The following is a 27,161-nucleotide window of genomic DNA, read 5'->3' as shown; positions in this document are numbered from 1 at the left end:
ACACACACGGGGTCGAAAAGAATCTTCCTGGCTATAGCAGGGGGAACAGAGATCTTTCACTCCTATCGTTGCATATCCCGAATCCAACCCTTCTCAAAACTCTGTTTCTATATGTATGTACATATTTTCTTAAAGGATCCTAAAAATCCTTGCGGGCTTCGATGCTCGTACCTCCCCTTTCCAGGTGGGCTCCTGCCTCGCCCACAGGAGCACCCTCTGTTTTTTTCCTCACAGGGCAGCTGCCTTCTAGAGCAGGAAAGCTGTGGACCAACGCCTTTCGGTCTGTGAAACACAAGCCCTCACTACTAGTCATCTGGGGCCCCTCAAGCTCCCGAGCTTCCCCAGCTCCTCCCATCTCAGGACCCTCTAGGCTAACCCGACCACGCCATATAACCCCCAAACGTCGCACCTCCTTAGGAGCTGAAGCAGGCGCAGCTCCGTCGAGTACCGCTGCCTCCCCCCAAGCTCGGCAGAAGTTCCTCCCGGGTCCAACTGGTTTATCTGCAGGGGGTTTACCTGCCCTTCTCCAGCCGCGCCCCCAGAGACAGGTCAGCGTCCCTCCCCCCTCCCCGCCCCCCCCCCCCCCCCCCCCCCGCTTCACACCCACCTCCTCCTCCTGGTCATTTTTTCCGAGTTAAGAAGGTGACATTATTCTTTTCTTCAAGCACTTCTGTTAATATTGAAAAACGTGCGCTTGCATCTCAAGCGAGGCAACCCAGACGCGAGGGTCATTTCAATATTAATGAAATTGTTTAATCTCCTAAATTCATCGTGTTTAAGTTACGTTTTGGTGAGTTATTGACCACCTCAGAAACTGTGCTTAATGGGAGGGGTGCGCGCGTACGTGCGCGCGCGCGCGTACGCACACACGCGTTTAAAGATCTTTTTTATGCTAACCCCAAATAGCTCCACTAATAATGCTCTAATATCACTAGAAGTATCAAAACTTCACACCCAGAAGTCTACCACCACCGCCTCCTCCTGAAAAAAAAAAAAAGTTCTCACACACTTCGAGACTGAAGGTGATTTAGTGTGAGCTGTTGCTATTGAGTTTTTAACAACGCGGTAGAAGGAATTTCTTCTAAAAACCATAAAGGTCGGAGAATGTGCAGAAACCAGCGGGAACGCCTAGCGTCTATACTTGTAGACTGCGTGCAAGCAGGCGGGGTTGATTCACTATTTCATAGCAATTAGATGATGATGACAACGATAATAATAATAATAATAATTATTATTATTCACTGAATCTCCAGAGACTATTCCAAACCAGGGAACAAGCCGCCCACACTAGGCAAGGTGACCCCAGGCACATCCCCATCCTCTCTTCTCTCCAAAAAAGTAAAACCGCTGGTTCTTTGCAAATCTAGAAGGTACTTCTGTTTTAGTGGGGCCGCAGGCAGCTTTTGCTGGGCCTTCTAAACTCTAAATAACTTCTTTCTATGCAAAAAAAAAGGGGGAAGGGAGAGAAAGTTCCGGCTGTAAAATGCAAACTTCCAGGCCACGCCTAACTCCTAAATTTCAAACCACCTGGGGAGTGAGAGACCTCGAGCTTGATAAAGTGTGTCAACCAAACTCAGGCCCTGCCCAGGTCCACAAGCGGTCTTCCCCAACAGCCCAGAGCCTCCATTCTGTGTCTTGGTTACCAAATTCCTGGAGGACTTTTAAAGTGAAGACCTTCTTATTTGCCCAGATACACTACTTTATTTTTTTTTTAATTTGGCCAATACACTTAGATACAAAATGGGCTCTTACAAGGGTCTGTCCGATTATATTTTTGTATTTTTAAACCCCATCACTTAAAGCTACACACCCACTGTGCCAGGCTAAGGCAGCAGCCTAGGAAGGTCAAATCAAACTTTGACCTGCCTCTTGGAGCAGTGGAGGAAGGGTGTATTTTCATTACAATAACCCATGCAACCAGCCCCGGGTAATGCCAAGAGCAGGAAAAGGGTCAGCTTCAGGGGAAAGCCGTGCCTGAAGTTAGCCAACAATACAAACCCGATACACTGCAGAGGAAACAAAATACCCCGGCCAAGCAATTTCCATGTCAAACATCATCTGCGCAGCGGCTCGGTCTGTGAATGTGAGTGGTCGCCTGAATCCCTGCTCCGCGGCCGGCCGGCGCCTCCTCATACCTTCACACCGCGCACCCTGGCCCGCGCGTCCTGCTCCCGCTGGTGGCCGAGGCTCTTCCCCCTCGCCCAGTCTGGAGCTGGAAGTGATTCCTATTGGCCAAGGTGTCCATGTAAATAGGTGTGAAAGAAATCAGAGCTGGCCAGGCTCTCCCCTCTCGCTCAGTCCCCTCCCTCTGCATCCCCCGCTCCCCCTCCTCTTCCTCCTCCCCCAAGGCGATTGTCATATGATAGCTAAGAAGTGGCACATTAATGAAGCGCCGCTACAGGGGTCTTTTCTGCTCCTGTCACCGCTTAAAACTATCAGATGGTTCGAGGGAGGACATGGAGGCAGCCACCTAGCTCAGTGGAGCCGCGGAGCCCACAGCAGCGCCCTCCGGAACCCCGAGGCCGCCGCTGCCACTGTCCGCGCCGGGACTCCGCCGCCGAGCTCGGCCGCCCGCGGAGCTCACGGCCAGAAGCGCCACGGACCGGGCGGCGCGGGGCGCTGCGGGTCTGAGCTGCGGAGCTCAGGAACGAGTGGAGCCCAGCCGAGGCAGGACACTGCGCCCCGGCTGCGCGCCGGGAGGGACTCGGCGAGCAGCAGCGCCATCCCGGATGCGGACGCGCAACTTGGGGCAACTTTAAGGTGAGCCGCTCTCCGTTGCATCCCCACCCCCCAGTTCCCGCTCCTGGTCCGGGCTTCCTTCCAGGCTACCATCGCGCCGCTCGCGGGCTTCCCCTCCCGCGCCCCCTGGCCGCCCCCAACTCGACACGCAAAGTTGCTGGCTAAAGAGCTCAGGCACTGGCTGATCCGGCGCCGAAGCCCCCTACTCGCCACCCCCGAAGTCTGTTCTCGGCCTGGCTGACCTCGCGGTGTCTGTGCATCCACGTCCTTCCCCCCATTATCTTCCCCCCTTCCCAGATCCGAGCAGGCCCGCGCGGACCCAGAGCTAGAAAGGGGCAAAGAAGAAGATGCCTCGGCCCGGCCGCAACACGTACAGCGACCAGAAGCCGCCCTACTCGTATATCTCACTGACCGCCATGGCCATCCAGAGCTCGCCCGAAAAGATGCTGCCCTTGAGCGAGATCTACAAGTTCATCATGGACCGCTTCCCCTACTACCGGGAGAACACGCAGCGCTGGCAGAACAGCCTGCGCCACAACCTTTCCTTCAACGACTGCTTCATCAAGATACCGCGGCGGCCAGACCAGCCCGGCAAGGGCAGCTTCTGGGCGCTGCACCCCAGCTGCGGGGACATGTTCGAGAACGGCAGCTTCCTGAGGCGCCGCAAGCGCTTCAAGGTGCTCAAGTCGGACCACCTGGCGCCCAGCAAGCCCGCTGACGCGGCGCAGTACCTGCAGCAGCAGGCCAAGCTGCGCCTCAGCGCGCTGGCGGCCTCGGGCACGCACCTGCCGCAGATGCCCGCCGCCGCCTACAACCTGGGCGGCGTGGCGCAGCCCTCGGGCTTCAAGCATCCCTTCGCCATCGAGAATATCATCGCGCGCGAGTACAAGATGCCTGGGGGACTGGCCTTCTCCGCCATGCAGCCCGTGCCCGCCGCCTACCCGCTCCCCAACCAGTTGACTACCATGGGCAGCTCGCTGGGTACTGGCTGGCCACACGTGTACGGTTCGGCAGGCATGATCGATTCGGCCACCCCCATCTCCATGGCTAGTGGCGATTACAGCGCTTACGGCGTGCCGTTGAAGCCTCTGTGCCACGCAGCGGGCCAGACGCTGCCCGCCATCCCCGTGCCCATTAAGCCCACGCCGGCCGCAGTGCCCGCGCTGCCCGCACTGCCTGCGCCCATCCCCACCCTGCTCTCGAACTCGCCGCCCTCGCTCAGCCCCACGTCCTCTCAAACAGCCACCAGCCAAAGCAGCCCCGCCACTCCCAGCGAAACGCTCACCAGCCCGGCCTCCGCCCTGCACTCAGTGGCGGTGCACTGACCCGCAGAGGCCGGCGCCCCGTCTTGTGCCCCCCACCCCCGCAGCTCACTCGCCTTCCCCGGCTCCCAGTCCTGCCCTCCCCATCTGGGACCGCCACCCTAACTTGTCCAGTTCACCTTCGGCCAACCCTCTCTCCCCCATGAGAACTCTGTTTTGGACCCAGGAGACGCAACACAAACTTGCAGATGGGCCTGGAGGCGCGTGGGAGTTGTCCTCGCCCCCAAGAGGGGTTAGGCAGGGGGCAGCTGAGCCAAGTCGTCCCATTCCCGGGGCCCCCGAAATCTCCCTCCCACTGAAGAGGCAGGGGAAACCCTGCCTCCCGCAGTCTCGGAGAGGGTCGCGTCTAAGCTCGGCCCCGATCCGCGAGGCTCCGGACACGGCGCCGTTAGTTCCAAGCCCAGAGAAACCTACTTGGAGGTTTCCCGGAACAGATCTTCCCTGAGGGCTGCAGACGCACAGCGGAGAGCCAGATCTCTGTTTACGTCTTGGAAATCTGCCGCGAAAAGGGACCACTGGCTTCCTACCCTACTCGCCTCCGCCCATCCGGCAGGGGCTGGGCGGACCACAGCCTCCCGGAGTAGCGGCCCTGCCTCCCCCGCTTCTGCGGAGTTTTCTGGTTTGGGGTTTTGTTTCCTGACAGAGGCTCCAGGCGCTGGGAGTGTAGGGGAGAGGCTACCAACCTGGGAAGGGGACGTTTGTCCTCTACACAAGCAAAATAAAACTAAAAGTCAACCTTGTATGTTTACAAAGCGCCCGGTAAAACGTAAACAGTGAACCTGAATCTGTAGTGCTTGGCGGGCGAGCGGGCAAAAGCCCACTTTACAAGTACCTGTTGTAATGTGAATGTTTACTCTGCATTTCTGGCCAGGTTTAGGGGAGGGAAAGGGGGGGTGGGAAAGTTAATTGGGATGTTAACTTTCCGATTACTTAGAGACCTTTTTAGCTATTTATTTTATTGCTGGAAGGAAAAAAAGAAAGAAAGAAAATGAAATAAGTCCAAACTAAGAAAGCATCAAGGGCAACCCTAGAAGAACTTAGATAAGCTGACTAGTAACATGAAGGAGGTGTCACCGGATAGGTCTCCCATGGACAAGCCTTTCTGTTTGCTACAAGAACTTTTCCGAGAAGCTAAAGGGCTGCAAAGAGATGTAAATGCTTGTGAATAGGAATGATTATACACTGTGTAAAATGCACTTTTGTTTGCTATATTCCTTTAGAGTCTTAGGTAATTTGCTGGAAAATGAACTGTTGTTCTGGTGTGACCTGCTTAAGTTAAAAAAAAGTTGTAGTGTCATCAGAGCTGTACAATTTTTACCTTTCATTTTTCTCCCTCCCTGTACAGAATTAGCATGGCATTTTAAATATTGATGTTCTTGTCCCCAGCATGCCTGTTTTAAGACAAAGAATTTTAAAAAGGTGTCTACATTAAATTATGAACCTAGTCCAAATAATATTTTCTCATTAAAATATGTAAATGCAAATTTTAGTTTCGTGTATTTTTGAAGAGTTGCTACAAACAGTAACTTTACCAAAGATAAATGCTCTGCTTCTCTAAGCATGCTTTCTGCAATACATTGTCTGAGTAGTTTGTCTTTTTCATAACTTATTTTTAAAACAAACCTCCTCTTACGCACTTGCAGACTGGGAAGAAATTACGCAGATGGACTCTCGAAGATATTGGCCCAGAGAGAAAAATGAAACAAACTCTTTCTAGTATAGATCAGGTGCACAGGTGTGGTGCTAAAAGAAAAACTGTTAATGAAAAATGAGTAACTTTATATGTATTTTGACTATCTTTAAGTATACATTTTACAAAATATACAGCACTTGTATAGATGTAAGGCTTCTACAGAAACCAGGTAGAGGCGATATGGAGATATAAAGCGTAAAGGCAAACTTGCTTACCCAATACTTCTATTCTGATGCATCTTATTTGCAGTGGACCTTGATTTCCTTGCTCCTTTAAATTATTGCAATCGTTGAAATTTTCTTTTTCAGAAGTTACTTAAAAGGTCACCTAGCCTGTAGAGAAACTTGTTCACTTTTAACTGAACAGATTTCTCTTTACTCCTTCATCTGGGAAAATAATGTTTGGTGTGTTTATTTTAAAGAAGCGAAGGAAGTTACTTTAAATGCTTGACTCTGAGTATTTGCTTTTCTTCAGATTTTTGCAGAGAATTAAAGTTTGCCAAGAACGTATGGCTCAAGGCCAATTAAAACTTTATTGAAAGGGTCACAGTATTTCCAGAGTGAGGTGTATATTCAACTAATGAAGTTACAAGACAAAGAAAAACTTAAATGGTGATTAACACTTTACTGTGTAAAATGATTAAACAAGAGACCTTGTGCAACACAGAGAAACCCACACAGAAATCATCATCACTATACTCCACAAGGAGAACCCTTAGCACCTGTGACCTTTATATGTTCAGAGGGTTCGCTGAAAAAAAATTTTTAGGATTAATGCAAAGGGTAATTAATCCTGCTGTGACCATTTTTTTTAAGGAAGGATCCCCCACACACAGCCAAAAAAAAAAAAAAGGTGGAAAATAAATGAATCATTGGACTGATTAAAATGCATGAAGCCACTAAAGCTCGTCAGACAGGGGACAACTAAACTCATTCATCAAGCCCAATTCACAATTATATCAACACGATCAGCTAAAGAAAGCCTGGAAGACTTACCCACCCTGTGCCAGGAAACTCTTAAAACTTTGTTCTCAACCAGAAATCATCTACATTTTTAAAAAGTGAAATACATCTTCATTACTTCCTGCAAACTAAAATTAAAGCCACCTCTGGAATATTCTAATCTCCTGGAATTCACTAACACTGAATTTGAACTGGGAATGAAGGAAGCCTAAAGGACTAACACGGGTCTCAAACATTTTGTAAATTTTCAGCTTAGATAGTCAGGTAAAATACTCTTCCTAGTAGTAGCAGGAGAATTCAGAGGCAAGTGATGTGTACATACACACATTTAATAAATGCAGGTAAATAAGACGCAAGTCCTATTTCCGATTTTTAGTAAAGGAGTGATTTCAACTCAGTATTTGAAAATGTGCTTTTCAGCTGGTAAGTTCGTCATGGTGTATTGCAAAGAATGAAATAACTTGGGCATTGTGAGTCCTCCTTTCACCACTGCAGGCATCTCTTCTCAGATGAAGTTGAATGAGTAAAGTAAAAAATCCATTGATGATATTTTGACCTTGATCAGAAATCCAAAGGCAGCCCAAACACACATGCCTCCACCCCACTCCATCCCCAGCTTTGAGACTAGCACCCAGTTTAGCTGAAGTACCCCACAAATAAGGAAGTTTATAACTAGGATACCTTCAATGGCTCTCTTTGTCATGTTAAATCTTTTCACCTGGCTCAAGTCCAAAGTCAATACTCACAGCTTTAAAATAAAACTGGAAGAGACAACACCGTGCAGTGAGGTGTCTGTTCGGGATCTCATCCTGAGAAGGGAGTTTAGTTATATTATTTTCTGTTTTGTAAATCTGGGCAGTATTGATTTATTTTAAGTTAGGTTTTTGATTTGGAAACCTATTTCCAAATCTGCTATTCTGTTACTTTGGGTTTTTAACATGCTTCTGTGCTCAACTATGTTTTTAAGTGGCTTTCTCTGTGATTTGGGGAAATGCTTACACAATGGATGAGTTTTGTACACTTTCTTGAGAGAGAAGCTGCTGAAGTTCCCACTGTTCCTATTGCCTGGGTTGGGCGGCGGGGCGGGGGGCGGGGGTCTTAAGAAGCCTGAAGACTAGCAAGAGCAGTGCTAGTAAATGATCCTCGGAGCGGCTTAACTATTACAGCAGCAAGTTTAACTCCTATAAAATAGATGAAAACACTGAGTGTCTTGGAAGCATAAATCTGGCCAGGTGCTCAAGTGGGATGAAGCTGGTAGGTGGGAGGGGGAAAGAATCCAACTGAGTACTTCTAACAGAAGGTTTTACGTTAGTTAATGCAAGGTTTGGGGGTGGGGGCAGCGGTGTTCAGGGATGGTTTATACTTTTGCAAATGCAAACTCCCTCTGTAAAAAGATATCCATTTAAGAAGTGGCAAGGATCAGGATCTGTTCTCCAATTCTTAATATAAATGGCAGTTAATTTTTTTTCTCCTAAAGCCACATATGCACAAAGACACCCAAACAAAAACAAAACAAAAAACAATCCAACCCACCGGCTGTGCAGCCTCAAAGGGGATGCATTTGTTTCGTTTAAACTAACAACAAATTATCTAATTAATATGTTTCAATTACAGCATGAAAGGCGCAGCCCCTGGACCGCCCGCCGTGGGGTCACAATAGCCCCAGAGCCCACTCTAGGAATTTACAATAACTTCACATCTGTTTCTTTATTTCCCACTTTTTGAGTCTAAAACTCCTCTCAAGATCACTTCAAACTACGGGGCTGAGTTATGAAATATGTCCCGGTGTTAAAGGGGGATGAAACTTTGCCCACGGATGCTTCATTTGCAAGCAAAAAAGTGAAAGCCCATTGAAGAGCATTAAACAAATATATTAGAATTCTGTCACTTTATGCAATTGAGTAGATCAAATGAAGGGTCCCGGCCACTTCATTCACTCTCATTCACTCGAATAGAAAATGCAAAGAATAGCAACCCGAGACTGGGCCACCGATGTAGATTTAGCTCCTTTTTACTGGGAGACAAAAAGGCTGAATTTTCACAAACACATTGCTGACTCGGGGACTAGGAAACCGGCACTGGAACCCCTTTGGAATTTAAATTCATTTTATCTTCCTCTCTCTTTGCGGGGATCTGTTTGCACTACAGTGCAAGATGCAGCGGGCATCCTCTGGCTTCTGAAAAAATGGGGGAGGGGAAGAAAGTGAGTGGGGGTGGCTATGTGGGCCTCAGGATTCTCAAGGAGCTCTTGGTGGTCAACTGACACTCAGTTCTGAGACAATAACTTTGATTTAAACAAATCTTTATCTACATCAATATAAATATCATTATATCACACATCTCCTAGCCTCTTACCTCCTTGCTTGGCACGGGTTACATAAATGGCTTGTTTCCAAAGATCAGAATCACGTCTGGGTCGTCCAGTTTACTTCTTTCAACTAATATCTGGTCAATGGTGTCACAGTAGACTTGAAAGCTAAGCTTTCAACCTCACCTGCTCAGTACTCTTCTCTTTCGATCTCTAACATGCACACGTGCACACATGCACACCACTTTCTGATAACAACCCTATCTGAGCACCATTATGGTAAATTTGTTAAGCAAAAAACAGGAGATGAGACATTCTTTGGTTAGAATTTCCAAGTCAGAATCTTCTTACATTTTCATTTCCCATTTTTGGGGCAGGGGGGAGGGGGGGCAGGGGAAAAAGCCACATGTGTCTGTGGTAATTGAGATAACCTTGTGGCACTACTTCTGTCCTGTGTCTTCAATGGCCAATATTTTTGTTTTGATGAACTTTATAGATTTTTATGTGTCAACATCTTAGAAAGCTTACAGTGCTGTTAGAGCTGCTTCTAGAAACAGAACAGGGAAAAATAAAGCAGCAGACTTCTCAGCTTTTGAGGTGTGATTGCAGAGGAATGAACCAGTTTTCCTTAAACTTGTAGTCTAAATGAGATCTGATCTGAAGGAGGAAGTATATGAAGGGTTTTATTTTGTATTTTTTAAAACGTGCCTGGTACTTTTCCCAGATGCATTCAAACTTTGAATGCTTTTCATTTCAGCTTCAAGATTTGTAAGGTTACATTTGACACTATTCTTCATTTAATTTGTGGGATTGGTGTCTGTCGCAGGGGACAGGAGGTAGCTCAGATCTACAGCTACAAGAAAGATATTGAAGAAATAGTTGGTTGTTTTATGACCATAAGCTATCAAACTCACCAGAATTAATAACAAGCAATAAACTCATCAGTACAGTAAAATAAGAAAATAATTAGAAAATATCCATGGAAAATTGTAATTGGCTAAATAAAACCTTCCTTAGAAGATTTTCCTTCCAGAAATTTTCAAGAATATACGGACAAAGGGTTCTTTGGAGGCAGCCTCCTTTTGCCTATGTCTGCAAATAACCGATGTCAAATCAGCTGCAAGCTTTTGAAGGAACAAACTCAGAGCATTAATTAGAGCAGATTAAGCTCACAGATAAAAAGCATTCTTTAAGTATCTGTTGTTTGGAGACATTGTGATTCTGATTCATGCTTTGCAGCCTGTATATTTTTATTTACTCAGTTAATTTCTTCCCCAGAGTGTTCCCTGTTGACGGGGTTTACTAAGGTACACAGTGCAGAAAGAATTGTTGGTTTGCAGAAACAAATGTTTCCAAACTCTGCTTTTGCTACTGATTTCTCTCCCCTCCTTTCTGAAATACAATGCATTGGTCCAACGATTCCACCACATAGCAGCATATAGAGAAACTGTTCAATAAAGGATCTTAATTTTGTGCCACTTAGAGGAAGCTTAGTATTTATTAAGTAGTATCTAGAGTGTTTTACATTAATTAGAGCAGCTCCTTGGAGAGACATTACAGCCAAGAACTGTTTCACACAACAGGAAAACACAACATCTCAAATCCCCCACTAGATCTGCCATAGCGAAACACAGAGCTGCAAGGGTCTGCCCGCTTGGAAATGTCAAGATATATATTATTTATTTACATATGTTTGATAGACAGACTGAAGGTCTGTGTATAACAATGAAATGCTTATTGAAAAGGTCCCTATCACCCTGGGTGCAGTGCTATTTATGTCAGCTACAAAATAACCACAACAACAACCTGAAATAACGGATCTGTCTCAAGATTCCTGATGTGGATTTCATATCGGGGGGAAAAAACTGACAAATGACTGTCCAACCCTCCTTTGTTCAATAGATGAGTCAGTCTGAATCATGTATTTCTGGGACTGCCTGGAAGATGCTAACAGTTCTCATCCTTGTGTGTGTGTTGCGGGGAGGGACTGGGCAGGGGAGAGTAAGGAAGAATAGGCAAGGATGAAATTTGAGGACCGTCAGATTAGTCCAGGTGGTGTATATGCAGTGATTCCTGTCCCCAACACAGAAGAATAACTCGCTAAATGAATGGGAGCTCTGAAAATAGTCCTGTTTAGTTTAGGTAAAAGCGCTTTGCCTTTGTTCCAGCTGTCAGTAAGTGAGAGTACTGGCTGTAGATTTCAGCTGTGATACCAAGTTTGTACAATTTAAACCTATGAAACGCATTTGAATTTACTTGTGGATGCTATCGGCTTTAATAAGAGGCAAACCCCTCCCATAAAACAAGAAAATGAAAATGATTAACTTTGACATAGAAATATAAACAGCAATTTGATTAATTATATTGCTAATTATTCCTTGCTGTGGAGCCAAACATTATTCAATTCTTAAAATGACAGATGCTGAATAAATCATATAAAATAATTACTTGGAATTTCACTGCAGTGAGAAATGGTGGCATCTATGGAGAGATTTATACTGATTTCTAAATATGTATTTGGTTTTGTTCTATTCTGTTTCACTTAGAAATTTAGTCCTTACTGTAAAAATACTACAACTATGTAATAAAATGTTTTTTTCTATGTTTTCCTATGCATATATTAAAATAATCAATTTCTCTTTTTAATATTCTCATAATTATAATCAGTATACATATATTTGTATATCTTGGCTTTTCCCCAGCATTATATCATAAGCATTTCTCACATTTCCCCATGTTTTCATAACATGGGAATACATAATATTAATAACCATCAATTTTAATGGTTGTATATAGCCTGCCAACTGAATGAATCCCCCTGGGTGAGGCATTTTGAATATTTTTAGGTTTTGTTTTTTTCTTTGTTTGTTTTGTGAATTTTACAAAGACCGTTGCAGTGAACATCTTTTATACCTAACTAAACACTGTTTCCAATGATGTAAAATATATTAACATTGACATGTGGAATTCCCTAATGGCTCCCTGCAAATTCAATAATGTAATTTAATTTAGGATTCTGCTTCAGTTCTTACATTTCCATTGCTCTCACCCTCGACCCAGAGCAATATTGGCGGCCTTAGAATCACAGACACTGAATGTTAGAGTTGGAAAAGTCCTGAGAGATTCCAGGGAAGTGGATTTTTTTACTCATTTGTTGAATCCCACTGATATATTCCTTTATCTACATCCAAATAATTTAACAACACCAAAGCCAAGTTCTGAAAGTAAAACAAAAATTCAGTCCTACCACCAATGCCAGACCAATGCAACAAAAAATCAGAAATCAAGAAAGTACTGAAGTTGTCAAAATGAAGGCTTTTTACTTGATAACGTTCGCTCACCTCATTGTAAAGCGGTTTACAAAGCGTGACAAGCTGTAGCCCTTCTGAAGGGGCCTGGGGGTAGTCTGTGTAACTAGAGGGAATGGTCACTGCTCAGTTCCAGGTCTGAAGAGAAAGGGATCCACCCTCAAGTCTGAATCATTTCTTAACTCTGTGATACTCTCCTGACATGGAAAACAAGTGGTCTTCCAGACAGACTGCCAGGAGTCTAGAGGGTCCAGGCACACAGCAAGTGTTACTACCTCATTTCTTCGGCTGCTGTGAGATGCTAATTCTCAAGATGGGAGATGGCAGGAGGGGCTTCTGGGGTGGGGATGGCCAAAATGGGCCAGGAGTATGAGATCCTGATTTTGTCTTGTTATTGCAGCATTTCGTTTCAACCTTTCTTACATGACACTTTCATGTCTGATTTCCCCACTCCAGGTTCTTGAGCTCTTATTTGTTTTTCGTCAAGTGGCTTCACACTGTGTGAGACACAACACAGGTGCCAATGGGGGTGCTTGTCAGTTGAAGAATATACAGGCATCCTGGAGTGGATCCAGGAAGAAAAGCAAGCAGGGATACTGCCATAACCAGTGGCTAAGGTTGAGATCATCTCCTGAATTGGAATCAATGTTTTTTGGTGGGAAAAAAAATCATGGAACCAAATGAATTTGTTCACAATTACTTGTCTGTAGTTCCCAAGCCATCCCAACCACACCCCCTGAGCTAATCACTCCTACCTTCGGCTTGGCTCACTTAACAGCGAGAGGAGAGATATAAGAGGAGGAACAGATGAAGGCTGAGAGGAAGAGAAGCAGCTGGATGAGAATCTGATGATTCTGCTCGCACGGTCCTTTAAACAGGTCACCGAACACACCTCTTCCTTTTAATTCAGTGCCGGCCAATTCAACTCAGTCTGATTTAATCCAGTTCAACAAATGTCACTAAGTATCACCTGCACAAACAAGATCTTTCAAAAACATATTTTGGTCAGAAGACCTGAATTTGAGTTCTAGTTTTGTCACCTTTTACCTAAATGGTTCTGAGCAAGTCTCCTGAGCTTTCTGTTAGTTACCCTGCTGTCAGAAGAGAGGTAAGGTGCCCTCAAAGGCTTGTCTCAGTGAATCAAGTGGAGCAAAGCAGATGAAAGAGCCCTGAAGTGCCATGCAAACTTAAGTTACCATTACTGTCGACGATGGATAAATAGTAAAGCAAAAACCGCTATTAAAAATTGTCCTGACAGAAGGGCCATCATCAAAAAATCTACAAACAATAAATGCTGGAGAGGGTGTGGAGAACAGGGAACCCTCTCGCACTGCTGGTGGGGATGTGAATTGACACAGCCACTATGGAGAACAGTATGGAGGTTCCTGAAAAAACTACAATAGAACTACCATACGACCCAGCAATCCCACTACTGGGCATATACCCTGAGAAAACCATAATTCAAAAAGAGTCATGGGGGCTTCCCTGGTGTGGTTGAGAGTCTGCCTGCTAATGCAGGGGACACGGGTTCGAGCCCTGGTCTGGGAGGATCCCGCATGCCACGGAGCAACTAAGCCCGTGAGCCACAACTACTGAGCCTGCGCGTCTGGAGCCTGTGCTTCACAACAAGAGAGGCCGCGATAGTGAGAGGCCCGCGCACTGCGATGAAGAGTGGCCCCCACTGGCCACAACTAGAGAAAGCCCTCGCACAGAAATGAAGACCCAACACAGCCCAAAATAAATAAATAAATTAAAAAAAATAAAAGAGTCATGTACCACAATGTTCACTGCAGCACTATTTACAATAGCTAGGACATGGAAGCAACCTAAGTGTCCATCAGCAGATGAATGGATAAAGAAGATGTGGCACATATATACAATGGAATATTACTCAGCCATAAAAAGAAACAAAATTGAGCTATTTGTAGTGAGGTGGATGGACCTAGATTCTGTCATACAGAGTGAAGTAAGTCAGAAAGAGAAAAATAAATACCATATGCTAACACATATATATGGAATCTAAAAAAAATAAAAAGGTTCTGAAGAACCTAGGGGCAGGTAAAGATGCAGTCATAGAGAATGGACTTGAGGACACGGGGAGGGGGAAGGGTAAGCTGGGACGAAGTGAGAGAGTGGCGTGGACATATATACACTACCAAATGTAAAACAGACAGCTAGTGGGAAGCAGCCGCATAGCACAGGGAAGTCAGCTCCGTGCTTTGTGACCTAGAGGCGTGGGATAGGGAGGGTGGGAAGGAGGCTCAAGAGGGAGGGGATATGGGGATATATGTATACATATAGCTGATTCACTTTGTTATACAGCAGAAACTAACACACCATTGTAAAGCAATTATACTCCAATAAAGATGTTAAAAAAAAAAAAAACAGACCTACCATATGACCCTGCAATCCCACTCCTGGGCGTATATCCAGAGAAAACCATAATTCAAAAAGACACATGCACCCCAATGTTCACTGCAGTACTATTTACAATAGCCAGGACATGGAAGCAACCTAAATGTCCATCAACAGAGGAATGGACAAAGGAGCTGTGGTACATATATACAATGGTACATAGATACTCAACCATAAAAAAGAATGAGATAATGCCATTTGCAGCAACATGGATGGACCTAGAGATTGTCAAACTGAGTGAAGTCAGAGAAAGACGAATATCATGATATCGCTTATATGTGGAATCTAAAAAAATGGTACAAATGAACTTATTTATAAAACAGAAACAGACTTACATATATAGAAAACAGTCCTATGGTTACCAGGGCGAAGGGTATGGGTAGGGATAAACTGGAAGACTGGGATTGACATATACAAACTACTATATATAATATGGATAACTAATAAGGACCTCCTGCATAGCACAGGGAACTCTACTCAATACTCTGTAATGACCTATATGGGAAAAGAATCTAAAAAAGAGTGGACATATGCATATGTATAATTGAATCACTTTGCTGTATACCAGAAACTAACACACCATTGTAAATCAACTACACTCCAATAAAAATTTTAAAAAGTAAAAAATAAAAAAATAAAAATTGTCCTAAGAGGAGTTTAGTCTTCAGGACAGATTGCCTACTCGTAGAGAGAAGATCTATTTTTCCTGCTATTTTTTTAACCCCCCAGTTTTCACTTGTTCCTGTGCCCACCCCTCTGAAGTAGGTTGGCAGTGGAAAGGGGGTGCTGTGGCAAAGGAAACCATTGATTCTTGCTTGCATTTTCTCTCAGTGGGCCTTTTCACAGATTTTTAGATATGATGTTGACAAACTGCTATTACAGTTGCTGAAAGGACTTGAGAGGAAACAATGTGACAGTTTTGGGGAGGGGGCACTTTTAGCCTTCTTTTCCCCACCAACCAATGGCAGAAGCTACTTCCCTGTCACTTGAAATAATTTAATAAGTGACTATGTAGGATTTACCATGGGCCAGGTACTGTTCTAAGTTCTTCACAAATGATAACTCATTTAATTTAATCCTAATAACAGCCTTATGAGTAACAGGTTTTTATCATGTCCATTTTACAGATGGGAATATTGCGGCACGGGGCATTTAACTAATTTGTCCAAGGTTACTCAGCGAGGAAACAGAATCGATGCCCAATGGACTCTCAATAAAAGAGAGTTAATATAAGGATACTTCTGTTACTGAAGGCAGCAGATCACATGAGTTCCCAGATGCACGGGCTATAGCAAGCTCATTCAGGTCTGCACAGGGAGAAGCTGACTAGCTCAGACACAAGATGATTTTTGCAGCTGCCAATGTAATTATTCTTTTGTTACTTCTCTTACCCCACCCAGCTTTGCTGTGAGTTATGATTCACTAAATTGCATTTTCTTCCTAAACAAACCTCTATTTAACTTATGTGGAGGGGGGGTGGGGCAAAGGGAGAGACCACCTTCAAAAGAAACAAAAACAACAAAAACAACCCTCTACGCTAACACAACAATTTTTGATTTTTGATCTCAGTCCAATCAGACACCAAAAAAGTCACAATGGAACACTGCCACCTGCGTCCCCTCACCCCGTAAAAAAAAAACGATGGACCTCAAGGTATATCCAACCAGCCTGGATCCATCCACAATTAACTCAGATCTTTTGGGAAAAAGGGCAACTGATCCAATATGAAATCTAAGCAGGAATGTATTCTTGTAGTTAGATGAAAACTGCCAACCTATGTGTCTTTTCCTTCCCTTGCATTCTTCATCAGATCAAAACATAACTCAGAAGGAAAGGGGGAGAAGTACCATTTTTGTAATTTCAATGTGATTTTAGAAAGAAGAAAAAAAAAGAAAAGAAAGAAAGGAGGGAGGGAGAGGGGAAGGGAAGGAAGGAGGAAGAAGATTGATTTAACTTTCTCAGTAAATATAATTTTGTTTGTTGATGATGGAACCAAATACTGAAGGGGTCAATATTTGAAGTTTTCTCTTAATGCTCAAACTTCTTTAGTGATACTTTCTAAAAATATGCTTGGGTACTCACAAATCTTTTACAATCTAACTACCAGGAGGCAGGCGTTTATATACTTATAAACATGCATTTTAAGAAGGTTGTATGGGGCTTCCCTGGTGGCACAGTGGTTGAGAGTCCACCTGCTGATGCGGGGGACACGGGTTCGTGCCCCGGTCCGGGAAGATCCCACATGCCGCCGAGTGGCTGGGCCCGTGAGCCATGGCCGCTGAGCCTGCGCGTCCGGAGCCTGTGCTCCACAACGGGAGATGCCACAGCAGTGAGAGGCCCGCGTACCGCAAAAGAAGAAGGTTGTATGTCTTTGTGTTTATATCCAACTCCGGCCTCCCTTTTGACCATCGGCTTCAGTTACAAGTGACTCCTAGGAAACAGCTGGTTTTCATACGTGGCTAGTGGGCTCCCCGTTGGCTGTGTTAGGAGTCTCTCAGCCTTGTTCTAACAGAGTTGTGTTTGCTGGATGTGATTGGGCTGAGAATGCTGGTGAAGCTCACTCAAGCTTCTTGGTCACCTCACCCTGGTTTGGTGGTTCAGCTTGTTAAATAAGGTAAATCATGTTACATACCCTGTGTTTCTGGTCTCTCTCCACTGCACAAACCCTCACCTCCCCCAACTACAAGAGGTCCTGGGGCTACTTCTCCAATGACCACACTTAGTCTTGGAGTCATTCCAGCCCACCTCATCTTTAAGTATAGATCCAGTGGCAAAGGTCAGGGTCCTTTCTGCACCTTTTCCCTTATTCTATTCTATTTCCATCTGAGTTTCAAAATGGCCATCCGTGCAGGGCTCAGCCAGTCAACTGCCTCTGGGACTGGTGTCTGCCAATGTCCATGCTCCTTGGCAAAGCCATGGAGGGACACTGGGAGAAGATGCTTTTAGATGCTAAATAAGCTATTTGGGAGATGTTCTTTTTTTCCCTTCATTTACCAACCTTCTTAGAGCAAAACTAAAACAAACCCTACTACTACTTTGGAGTAGAACTGTTCTGTGATGGTTTCTGCTGCAATTTGTTACACTTATTTTTCAGAGCCATATTGAGGCACCCTTGTCCCCAGTGACTTGGTAACTAGAAATTCATATGTTGTTGGGTAGGCTGACTCACATGACCCTCGCTGAATCTCATAAAAATACCTTGTTCTGCAATCAATACATTTGGCAAGGCAGTCAGCTTTTTTTTTTAATTGTTCAAAGCATCATACGTGTCCTATACGGCATGTTACATGCCATTAATCAGCATATAAGGGCCTAAAGGGAGAGAAGTAGAAAGATATTCTTACAATTTATCAAGGTTGGGTACTACCTCCTCCTAAAAAAACAACAACGCAGTATTCCTAAGGGGGTAGAGTAAGATTACGGAATCAAAGATTTAAAGAGGAGGCATTGAGCAAATCACTGAAACCCTCTGAGCCTTCCTCTAAAACACGTGAGTTACAGTAAACATGCTGAGCTGGTTATTTGCCAATCCTCTCTCAGCTCCAAATTCAGCTCTCTATACTTTGCTCTGAAAATTTTATTTCCCAAACTCCTTTGCCAGCTGACTTCCGGTGAGTTTCTGCAAACAGCAAGTCCTAGAGGAATGCTGGAAGGAGAGAGAGGGGGAGAAGAAGCCTCCCTCCTGGTTGTACTGTTCCTGTTGGCTTCCCTCCCGCAGTGGCTTGGGCTCTAGCCTCCGCCTCCCTTAAGCCCTCCCAGGCCTCACCGAGCCCCCTGCAATGTGCCGGCAGAGATCGGAGTGCCAGCAACTCAGGGTCCCTCTGCTGAGCACCAGAGGCGCCAGCAACAGCTGGGCAGCACCTCCTCCTCAGCTCTCCAGGGCTCCTCTACACCCCTAGGCTCTGCCATCTCCCACCTCTTCCTTTTCCAGGAGTGGCAGCTGCTTCTTGCAGTTACTACCTTGACATTTGCCCAGTATTCCTTTTTTTGTGCTCTAAGCCTACTAACACCCATGTAACTGATTCTCTGTATTAAATTTCCTCTCTTTGAAATATCTAGTGTGATTTCTGTTTTCCAGACGGAATCCTGAGTAATAGTGTGTTTATGACCCTGGGTCTCCTAACCCATCAGCTCCATGAAAGACTGTGTTCCTTCACTCAGCGCGTACCTACTGAACCCTGGGCACGGGCACTCCATTGCGTGTGAGCTTGGCAACAGGGAGACGGTTACACATATATGCCCAACAAGCCCTGATCGCCAGGAACTTGCCAGCTAGTAGAGAAGACACACATGGAGAGCAGCCTAGATAAGAGAACAAGTGCTGCGAGTGTACTGAGAAGGAGGTGCGGAAACAAGAGGAACAGAAAGCCTTGAGAGAATGGAGGGCTTGAGACTGGGTGAAGGCACATAGCTCACACTCAAGCTTACCAGCATAAGGACTTCAGGTGGTATATCTGGCAGACAGTAGAAGAGGTCACTTGGTAGAAAAAGAGGCCTCCTGGTAGGGACCAGAGGGAGGCCAGGTAGGGTGAAGACAGAAAATGGAAGGTTCTTGGGGTCACAGGGAAGAGTCTGGGCAGCTAGCGGAGCCCTTAGGAGATTTATGAGTAATGAGGCTGCACACTAAAACGACCTCCGCAGGAAGGTAAGAGGTAACGAGCAAGATAAATGGAAGGGGAGCAAGGACCATGGACAGAACACCTGACACTCTCCAAGGATGCCGGCTGGGTCTTTCACAGTTTCTTTCACCTATAAGAACCCTCATTTCTCGGATGTCTACTATGTAACTGTACTGTTTGATTCACACGTATTATTCTCCTTTAATTCTCACATTAACCCTAGGAGGTAATCCTCATCATAAAAACGGGGAAACTAATATCTAAAGGAGTTAATACCTTTTTCTGGTAAGCGACTGAATAAGATTCAAACCCAGGTTCTAACTGACTCTAAATCCAGTGCTCTCGTCAATCTACCTGCTGTCATTGTAACATATGGCTTGTCTGTCAAAAAGTATTTATTAATAGGATACCATTGAGGCTACTGTGACAAACAGAAGGAGGTGACGGTGAAATAATTAAGAATAGAGAGAAAAGAATGGATTTGAAAGACATTTCCGATAAATTAGAGGGTACGGTGACAGACTAGATAGTGAGCAGGGAGATGCTGGGAATGAGAGAGGAAAATTAAATGGCAATTCAATTAGTCAGGATTCCTTGGGTTGCAAGTAAAAGAAGCTCAATTCAACCTGATAATTCTAACAGAAGTCCCAGTAAGGAATGTGATCATTTCTTTGGGTCACCGGCCCATCCCTAAACCCATCGCTGTAGCTAAGGAGACATAGTACTCTGGTTAAATATGGGCCGTGTCCTATCTCCAGGGCCCAGGGAGGCAGGTCCACTACACTGGATTCCTATAAAATGATCACTATACAATAACTCTGAAGAGTCAAGCCTGCTTAACTAGTAATGGGGTTCCATTGCCTACAATAGGCATGGTTGATAGCAAGTTAACTTTGGGAGGAAAATGCTGAGTTTGGTTACGGATCTGCTAAGCTTGCCCCAGCTCCAACAAACATGCAGCCTAATCTTGATTCCAGTCATAACCTGAAATCACTCCCATGTTTCTTCAAAAAGCTTCAATCTTTTTGACTTTAAAGATAAAAGTGAATTCTGACAATTCTGAACCATCCACTGGTTTAATGAAAGAGACCCCAAAACATGACTAAACTTATAGAACCTATACACAAAGTAGGGTAAGTTTTCTTTGTGAATGTGCAAATTACTGGACCAGGGAATGTCATTTTCGTCTCCTCTTCATAAATTTCATGGTTCGCCGCCTTTGAGCTAAAATGGGGGTTGGCAAACTATAGCCCGTGAGCCAAATCCCGCCTGCCACCTGGTTTTGTACAGCCCATAAGCTAAAAACGGTTTGTATGTTTTAAATATATGGAAAAAAATGAAAAGATTACTAATGTTTCATGACACATGAAAATTATATAAATGTCAAATTTCAGTTCCCATAAATAAAACTTTATTGGCATACAGCCTTAGTCATTCATGTACACATTGTCTAGGCTGCTTTTGCCTTACTATGGGAGAATTAAGTTGCAACAGAGACCGCATGGCTTGCAAAGCCTAAAATATTTATTCTTTGGCTCTTTAAGTGTGCCAACTTGAGGGCTGAAAACTTGGAGTGCCAATTGGCCAGTGAGGTTTTTGCTATCACACCTACCTTTATTGGGTGGTAAATGAGCAACAAATCTGGCAAAAGGGCAAGATGAAGTCTCGATCTTCATCAAGTAATGATCCATTTGATTGTGAATTTGGGGGCTATTGATAAACTTATACAGAACTTGGGTCAAACATTAAAAGTCTCTCACAATATGTGCTTGTATTTCTCAGGTTGCTCATAGCATCATCTCATCTGTTTTTACAGGCTCTGTAGTTTACAAAGTATTATCAGACACACAGTTGGTTTGATCCAAATGTAATATACTACATAGTCAGCTTGCGGTAAGGCCTGACTTCTCCTGGATATGACATTTGCTAGGGATTAGGTGACTGAAATACTTTCTAATAAGGTAGTAAACAAACAAATGAATACATTTAGGAACGATGTTACCTGTTATATACCACGTAAGCACATTCCATATGGAATGGAGATTAGCTGGTTGCCGTCCCAGCATCTACTCTCCCCTCTCCCAAACCTCCAGTTTCAGTATGAGAATGCATGAGGTCCTAAGTAGAAGTCCTTCTTCTACTAAATAACCTACACTAAGCCAATCAGGGTATTCCCAGGCACAGTGATTGTTCAGAGATAGACATGTGACCTTAGTTGGTCCAATCAGAATGATCCTCAAAATTTTGATGGAATGGATCCATAAAGACAGTCATTCTTTCCTCCTAGAATTTAATGAGAAGTGGCTGGAAGTTGCTAAGTTCCATCTTGGGAACCCCAGGGAAGCCACCTTAACATGGCACTGCAGAAGGAAGAGTGGACAGACAGAAACAGTCTTTGGGACATTATTGAGTCACTCCATAGGGCACAGCCTGATGCTGTCCTGCCCCGGACCTTTAAAGTGTCACGAATCAGTAAGCTCCCTTTAGTACTGAAGTCAGTTTGAATCAGGTTTTCATTCACTGGTGACTAAAATATACCAAGTAACAAAGATTCTTTCATTCCTCCATTCATTCATTCATTCATAAAACATTATGTATTTTTTTTCTGACATCAAATGTTGTGTCTTTTCCAAACAACCACAACCAAATGCTCAATTCTCCAACACCAACTGTGTATCCTACAATTCAATTTAATTCAGACACTGGCTGCCCAGAGTTAGCCCAGACCCCAGAGATCAAGGGTTCAGTCCCACAAGACTTGCCTCTACTTCACACACCAGCTACAAATGGAATCCCCACACTCCCTGCACTGCAGCTTGGCTGACTGCAAATTCAGGGGTTCCCACTGCAATGCCCTTCATGTTCCATTATTTGCTAGAACAACTCACCAGTTTATGATAAAGGATACAACTCAGAAGAGACAAATGCAACAGATGCATAGGGCAATGTTTTTGGAGGTGGGGAGCAGGTCACAGAGTGTGCATGCCCTCTCTGAGTGCACCACCTTCTCAGTACACCAATATTTTCCCCAACCTGGAAGCTCCCCAGACCCCATCATTTAGAGCTTTTAACGGAGGTGTTATGACATAGGCATGATTGATTAAATCATTGGCCGCTGGTGACTGAATTCAATCTCCAGCCCCTCTCCCCTCTCCAGAGGTGGGGCTGAAAGTTCTAACCCTGTAACCACTTGGTAGGTTTCTCTGGTGAACAGCCCCTACCCAGAAGCTACCTAGGGCTTTCCTCCAGGAATCATCTCATTAGCATATAAAATACAATAAATTCCAAGGGTTTTAGGAACTCTGTTCCAGGAATCTGGGACCAAAACCAAGTATTTATTTTTTATTATACCACAGTGACATACACTTACTCTGATCAGATATTCTGCTCAGCCCTGGAAGACAGTCAATGTGTACCTTCAAGGATCTCCTTGGGTCAGGAGGTGAAATGCGGGCAGAGAGCAGTGCATAGATACAACACATGGAGCTTAAAGCAATGAGCTATAAACAGTATCAGTCAGAATAACAGGTATCCAAGATATATTTAGTCACCTCCAATGGTGACTAGACTAATACTAGTCAGGAAGGACATTATCCCTGGTCTAGGTCACACCTTGTATCCTTTTCCTCAGATGATCCTCAAAGTGTCATTAATTAATAATAAATTAATCACAGTAAATCAGTCCAACAAAAGATTCTTCCCTTGAGGCGCAATGATTTCCCTTCCATGCTCAACTCATCACACTATATATTTTACAGATTTTGAGACAAGCCCAAATTTTATTTCCCCAGTGCATCTAGAGATTTCTTTACAGGTATATTATTACCTTTAAAAGAATCTCAGGGGCTTCCCTGATGGCGCAGTGGTTGAGAGTCCGCCTGCCGATGCAGGGGACACGGGTTCGTGCCCCGGTCCGGGAAGATCCCACATGCCGCGGAGCGGCTGGGCCCGTGAGACATGGCTGCTGAGCCTGCACGTCTGGAGCCTGTGCTCCACAAGGGGAGAGGCCACAACAGTGAGAGGCCCGCGTACCGCAAAAAAAAAAAAAAAAAATCCCAGGGACATCCCTGGTGGTGCAGTGGTTAAGAATCCACCTGCCAATGCAGGGGACACGGGTTCGAGTCCTGGTTGGGGAAGATCCCACATGCCGCGGAGCAACTAAGCCTGTGCGCCACAACTACTGAGCCTGTACTCTAGAGCTCGCGAGCCACAACTACTGAGCCCGCGTGCCACAACTACTGAAGCCCGCATGCCTAGAGCCCGTGCTCCGCAACAAGAGAAGCCACCACAATGAGAAGCCCCCACGTACCACAACAAAGAGTAGTCGCTGCTTGCCGCAACTAGAGAAAGCCTGCGTGCAGCAACAAAGACCCAACACAGCCATACGTAAATAAATAAATAATAAATAAATATTTAAAAATCCCAGGTTACCTCCATGCATTTTGCCTTTTACTAAAGTACCCCGTTACTAGAATATGCAGCCTCTGATTTCCAGGAAATCTTCAGCTCTGTCATTCCAAGAAGGCTCTTTAGCTCAACTCTGTCAACAGCCCCTGGGAGGTGTGGGATTTCTAAAGATGCCAGTTCCCAGCTCTCAAGGCTGGGGTGACTTACATGCCAACCTGGAAAGCACTCAGATGTCAGGGTGTGTGTGTCAGCTGAGTGGCTGACTAGGAGATTCCAGGAGACAAAAGAGATTGGAGTAATATAATTTTAATAATGATACTGGCAAATAATGTGTGGCTTAGCGAAAGCAATCTTGGAGTTAGATGGATGCAAATGTACTTACTCACTGTGTCACCGTGGCCCAACTACCAAGCATTCTGGTGCCTCCGTTTCTTTCCCTGAAAAAGAGCGGTAAGAATTTCCTCTTGGCCGAGACATACACAGTAAACGAGCTAACGTCTGTATGGTGCTTGGCCCCCGGTTGGTGCTTGATAAATGACTGCTGTATTTGTTTACAATAAATACCATCCTAGAGTATTTTTGGTTATTGTTTTGAAAATTTTGAAAGCATGATACATGTTTAGCAATCCTCGACTTCCTGAATGCTAGGCCGGTGCTCTGCTTGAGCACCTACTGTTTGCAAGCCCCCCAGGGCATATATCCTGCCAAGATATAGATCCTCACCTCAAGGAGCTTACAGGCCGGGCCACGGAACACTTACATCAGTGCAAAGGATGAACACGAGAGTCCAACACAGCAGTAGGAGAAGTTTAAGAATAAAATCCAGGATGAATGATCACACGTATTAAACCAAATGTTACATAACCAAGAAGAAAAAGCAGTGGCGAGTCAAAACACTTCAGGCAATTTCAGTTTTCATCCCAATTTGGAACTGATAGAATTCTTCCTTTTTTTTTTTAAGGTGAAAAAAGAGCTATTTGGATTTACTGACATCACGTTCCCTAATGAATGGTCTTTCTGACTCAGAAGTTCTATCAACATGCTGATGTTATATCTCAGGGATGCAAAAGCCCTACACAAAACAAACCTCAGATGTCCTAGAACAACCCTTCTTTTCCAAATTTGATTCTTATTTTCAATTCCAAAAACAACACACGAGGCCTCAGAAGGTACAAACGACCTCATGTTTATGCATGTGACCCTGGAGAAGTGAGGATTTCAGATGTCTTTGATCAATGAATTGGCTGAAGAAAACATCTCCCCAAAGTTACTTACAGAAGAACCAGTTCTCCCTGCCCCCACCTCACCTCAAACCTACAGAAACCTCCATCCTGCATCCATTTACAATGGAGCACTTGACATGACTTTATTGGTATATCTTTCTTATGCATTTGACCAATCAAAATGATAATTTAGACAAACTGGGGATGGCAGAGTGCATTATCCAGCCATATCTCATTATTATGCAAAAAATCAGATATTCACAGCAACTGTCTCATCTATTTATTGTTTGATTACTCATCTGGAAATTTTAATACTTTCTTCAGGGGCAGGGACTGGCAATAAAAAAATAGACCTATATATCAAACCTTTAACTTCCAGCCATCATTGTGTGCCATAATACAGATGGAGTGGCTATCAGCAAGCTTTACTGTGTTGGTTTATTTCCTTCAACAGAGAATGTGGATTTAAATGGGATAAAGCAACAAAGTCGACTTAAGGCTGGAGGGCCCCTTGGAACCTTCCAGTTACTTTGCAAGCAGAGATAACTGGCTTTAGTCTGCCTCCCAAGGAACTAGTGCCTAGGGCTGCCAATAGCTGTCTGCAAGATGAGAAGAGTGGGCATAGAAGGAACGGGAGGTATTCAGGGTGAAGGATGAGGCGACTGCATCTCAGAAAGGCTGTTTCCCATCGTCCTTCACATGGCAGTGTTTCCATGAGTCACATTCCCCTTCTCACATACATAAATACCAGCACTGGTTTTAATTACTTTACAATCAATAACATATTTACTGTTCATCACAAGCATGTGAGGTATGTACTGGTACTACGCCCCCCCCTTTTTTTTTTTGGCCACGTGGCTTGCGGGTTCCTACTTCCCCAACCAGGGATCAAACCCAGGGTCCCGGCAGTGAAAGCACCGAGTCCTAAACACTGGACCTCCAGGGAATTACCATTACCCCATTTTATAGATGGGGAATTGAGGCAGTAAGTGGTTACATAATTTGCCCAGGTAGAAAGCAATGAAAGCAGGATTTATTTTATTTTAATTTTAAAAATTCTTCCTGGAGTTGTGTTAGTTTCTGCTGTACAGCAAAGGGCATCAGTTATACATATAAATGTATCCACTCTTTTTTAGATTCTTTTCCCATATAGGTCATTACAGAGTACCGAGTAGAGTTCCCTGTGCTATACAGTAGGTCCTTATTAGTGATCTGTTTTATATCTAGTAGTGTGTATATGTCAATCCCAATCTCCTAAGAAAGAAGAATGCAAATTCAGGCGGCCTGTCTCCAGAATTTGTGTTCTGCATGTCAGTGGCACAGAAGTGTAGCAGCTCTCTGCTTCTGCTTGTCACAGTTTGCGCCAGCAGAGTAAATTGGTGGGGAACAGAGCATAGCCTGCCTCCCGGAGAATTAGATGACCTATTTGTTTAAAGATCAGATTCTTAGACCCAGAACAACTGATTTAGTAACTCGCGGTTTTTTTAACAAGTTCCCTAAATAGTTCTTAATCACATCAAAGTTTGAGAACCACCAGAGGAGATTTTCTGGACTAGGAGTCAGAAAATAATCTGGATTTGGGTCCCAATTCCACTGCTGATAAGCTTTATAACTTTGGAGAAATCATCTGACCTTTTCTGGCCCAGGTTTCCTCATCTATAACATGAGGACAAAATACATCTCCCCTACATACTGTGCAAAGCTGTTTGGAAGAATGAGATGAGATAAAGCACGTGAAAGAAATCAGCAACTTGAAAAGATTTCCAAATATGAGCTATTTTATTGGTCTCTCATTACTTCATCTGTGCAAGATTTTTCTCCTACCTAAAATTATTGGCTCTTTGAGGTGATAGGTTCTGTACCCATACTTCTTCTCTACCCCACAGTAGCTTGTCCCATGCCAAGCATGCTGTAGCCACCCAAAAAACCCTGGCTTAGCCCAATATATTTTAAAAAACATGTAAGCAAGAGTACAGAATCAACACTATCTACTATTTGAAATTCTAGTGACCATCATTTATACACTGTGCCCCCAGATTCCTTAGGATATCATTATGTACATGATCACGTTTGATTTTCACGAGTCTTGTGGGAAAGAGGAAAGTTAATGGTGATAGCTGCATTGTACTGGAAAGGATGAAGCTCAGGTGAAATAATTTGCCCAA

The 27,161-nt window shown here is 44.4% G+C and overlaps 1 protein-coding gene and 1 long non-coding RNA gene across 5 annotated transcripts in view; one reads left to right on the top strand and one right to left on the bottom strand.

The window, feature by feature from the left end:
- LOC307181736 overlaps positions 1-27,161 on the bottom strand; it is a 420,065-nt gene that overhangs the window by 104,957 nt on the left and 287,947 nt on the right. The window lies entirely within an intron of this gene.
- Positions 2,936-4,064, top strand: FOXB1 (forkhead box B1; the record flags this gene model as incomplete). Its single annotated transcript, XM_079914962.1, has 1 exon — positions 2,936-4,064. The coding sequence occupies exon 1, from the start codon at positions 3,087-3,089 to the stop codon at positions 4,062-4,064; it is 978 nt and encodes a 325-aa protein (XP_079771088.1). The 5' UTR covers positions 2,936-3,086.

Source organism: Stenella coeruleoalba (assembly GCF_951394435.1).
Source record: "Stenella coeruleoalba genome assembly, chromosome: 2".
In the NCBI taxonomy this organism is placed as follows: Eukaryota; Metazoa; Chordata; class Mammalia; order Artiodactyla; family Delphinidae; genus Stenella; species Stenella coeruleoalba.
This window is presented reverse-complemented; position numbering and strand designations above follow the sequence as displayed.